Source organism: Perkinsus marinus, assembly GCF_000006405.1.
Source record: "Perkinsus marinus ATCC 50983 genomic scaffold scf_1104296928604, whole genome shotgun sequence".
NCBI classification, from domain to species: domain Eukaryota; phylum Perkinsozoa; order Perkinsida; family Perkinsidae; genus Perkinsus; species Perkinsus marinus.
Window position 1 is genome coordinate 1,087 of NW_003216755.1, and position 2,366 is coordinate 3,452.

Here is a 2,366-nt window from a genome sequence, read left to right on the forward strand (position 1 = left end):
TGTATTAGGTTCTAAGATGTGGAAGTTAGTTGAATTGACTCTCGTTCCCATTCGATCCAATAGCCCTCGTGTTGTCTCATATCACTGTAGTCCATCACGTTCCTATTCTTCGAATGAATTTGAGGGAGGCTGTTTCTATGGTACGTGGTGGCTTGCGTTTGTCGTTTTCGTTCCTCTCAGTATTTGATATTCCATTATTGTTGCAATGGATGGTTGTTGCCACAAATTCTCGAGATGGGTCAACTACATATTTGGCAGTCTCGTCTTCCTTTTGGGAGGCCTCGTCGTTGGCGTGAGTATTTGGTATCTGTTTTCTGAGTTTAGCGATCTCATTGAGACATGGTGGGTTTGGATCTCTCTTGCTGCTGGCATACTACTTATGATTCTATCATTGGTGGCATGTTGTGCGGCTCACAAAGAGAAGAAATGTATCCTGTCGTGCTTCTGGGTCCTGGCGATTATTCTCTTTATAGCCTTCTTGGTGGGTGCCATCGGTTCGACCATCTTCTTCACCTTCACTGATGAGTTTGCTGCTAAGGACCTTGGTCAGCTCAATGCACTTGAGACGCCCGATCTGGACGGCTATGAGGTCATCCGCGATGGTTTTGTGGAGGTGTGGCGAGCCGACAACTGCTCCATTTCGTGTGAATCTGATATGAGCGCGGAATTTATTTGCAGCTCTGTTGAGTGTGATACTGGTGTTGTCCAAGACAAGATGACAGAATGGATCTCGGAAGGTTTGAGGAAGAATATCAACATGGCCGACTATGGCGTGTGTGTTGCACTCGCGAGTGGAGGAGTTGATATTGAAGAGGGCATCAGTGGTGCTGCTGCTGCCTGGTGTGTTAGTAGTACAGCAGTTATCACAGAAGTCCGAGATTGGACCCTCGGGGCGATGATGGGCCTTTGGTTGGTGGCAGTATTTACGTTTATCTTGGCTGTAGCTAACTGTGTATTGGTATGCACCCGTAGAAGATATCGCTCGGATGCTTTGTTCGTTCGGCCACCTGTGAACGTTTTGAAGGTGTAGAGAAGTGTAGAATACTTCCACCTCAGACGTACTACCTGGAAGGCTCGGCTGTAGCCGACGCTCATATTAATGAAGTAAATCAGCCGTTGCATGGTGTTAGTATGATCATGATGCCATAACGACATTCAGCATTGTGTTAGTTGATGGTGTTTACTTGACAATACTGGCTATTAAGGCCCGTCCCCATGTAGGAGCCCGATCATTGAATTTACGACGACGGGGGACGTAGCTGATTGAGTCGCGGAAGCGAGGATAACATCATGCAATGCGCCGCTGCGGCATAGGTAAAAGCTGTTACCTAAGGCAACCGGAAACCCGAACTGCTGGGAGCGAGCGATAAACCTCCTTGGATTTTGTCGTTCTTCCTTGGATTTTCGCATCAACATATCCGTATTCCCCCACTGATGAGAGTCCACAATAAGCGGCTCGCCGTCAATACTGTCCATGGTCTTACCTATGCCGATGAACACGTACGAGTATTCACGGACGGGCACCATGTGTTGATTATAAGAGTGATTTCGGTACCACCGACGACTATTCAGTTGTCGCGATACTCATCATTGTGAAACCCTTCAAGCTGTTGTTCGTTACCTCCTCATTCCGGTATATAAATTGTCAGTTGATGATCAATGCTACCCACGAATCCATAAATCCTTCAATTGTCACTCAGACAAATTGATTACGGGCGAGCGAGATTTATGCCTTGCACGAATTCAACGGGCTTGTGTTATGTTCGTGTCGCGCAAGTGCAACGTCAGGTAAAGTCACAGCCGTTGAACAGTTGAACAGTGTGACATTACAGCTCTCATTGCATTTGCTACGGATTCCGCCTGAGGGAGGAGTAGACTCATATTCTAACAATACCACACAGACTACTTTTGATTACTTGTCGTAGTGCGGGTAATCGGTAGCTACATGTTATTCCTCCTCACAGAGTTTAGACAGTTCAACTTCTGTAACAGTAGCTCATCAACTACCTCGTCAACGCCATCATGCGCTGGCTCTTGGCCTCGGTCAACGTCACTGCTGGCGTAGTCCCTCTACTCCTCATGATTGTGGTATACGTCCATCTGAGTATTCTGCTTATTACTCCGTCGATCAGTGAGCACAGCAGGATTGCTTTCAACATCCTCTTCGGTCGTGATCTCAGCTCGTGCAATGTCAGATTGGTGCCTAGTCGTATAAGGTGCACTGGAGGCGTATGCAGCTTCACTCAGGGAAGTGTTTCTATCCAGTGCTCTCTTATCAGATGTAATTCAATCTAGTGTAACTCTAAATCAATGGTATAACACTGTTTATTCGTCCGGAGTCATTCCCGCATCTGAATTTGTGCAAG

The 2,366-nt window shown here is 46.8% G+C and overlaps 1 protein-coding gene across 1 annotated transcript; it reads left to right on the forward strand.

The window, feature by feature from the left end:
* Positions 1-205: 205 nt before the first annotated feature.
* Positions 206-1,030, forward strand: Pmar_PMAR000470 (CD151 antigen, putative; the record flags this gene model as incomplete). Its single annotated transcript, XM_002788263.1, has 1 exon — positions 206-1,030. The coding sequence occupies one exon, from the start codon at positions 206-208 to the stop codon at positions 1,028-1,030; it is 825 nt and encodes a 274-aa protein (XP_002788309.1).
* Between the last annotated feature and the right edge of the window lie 1,336 nt (positions 1,031-2,366).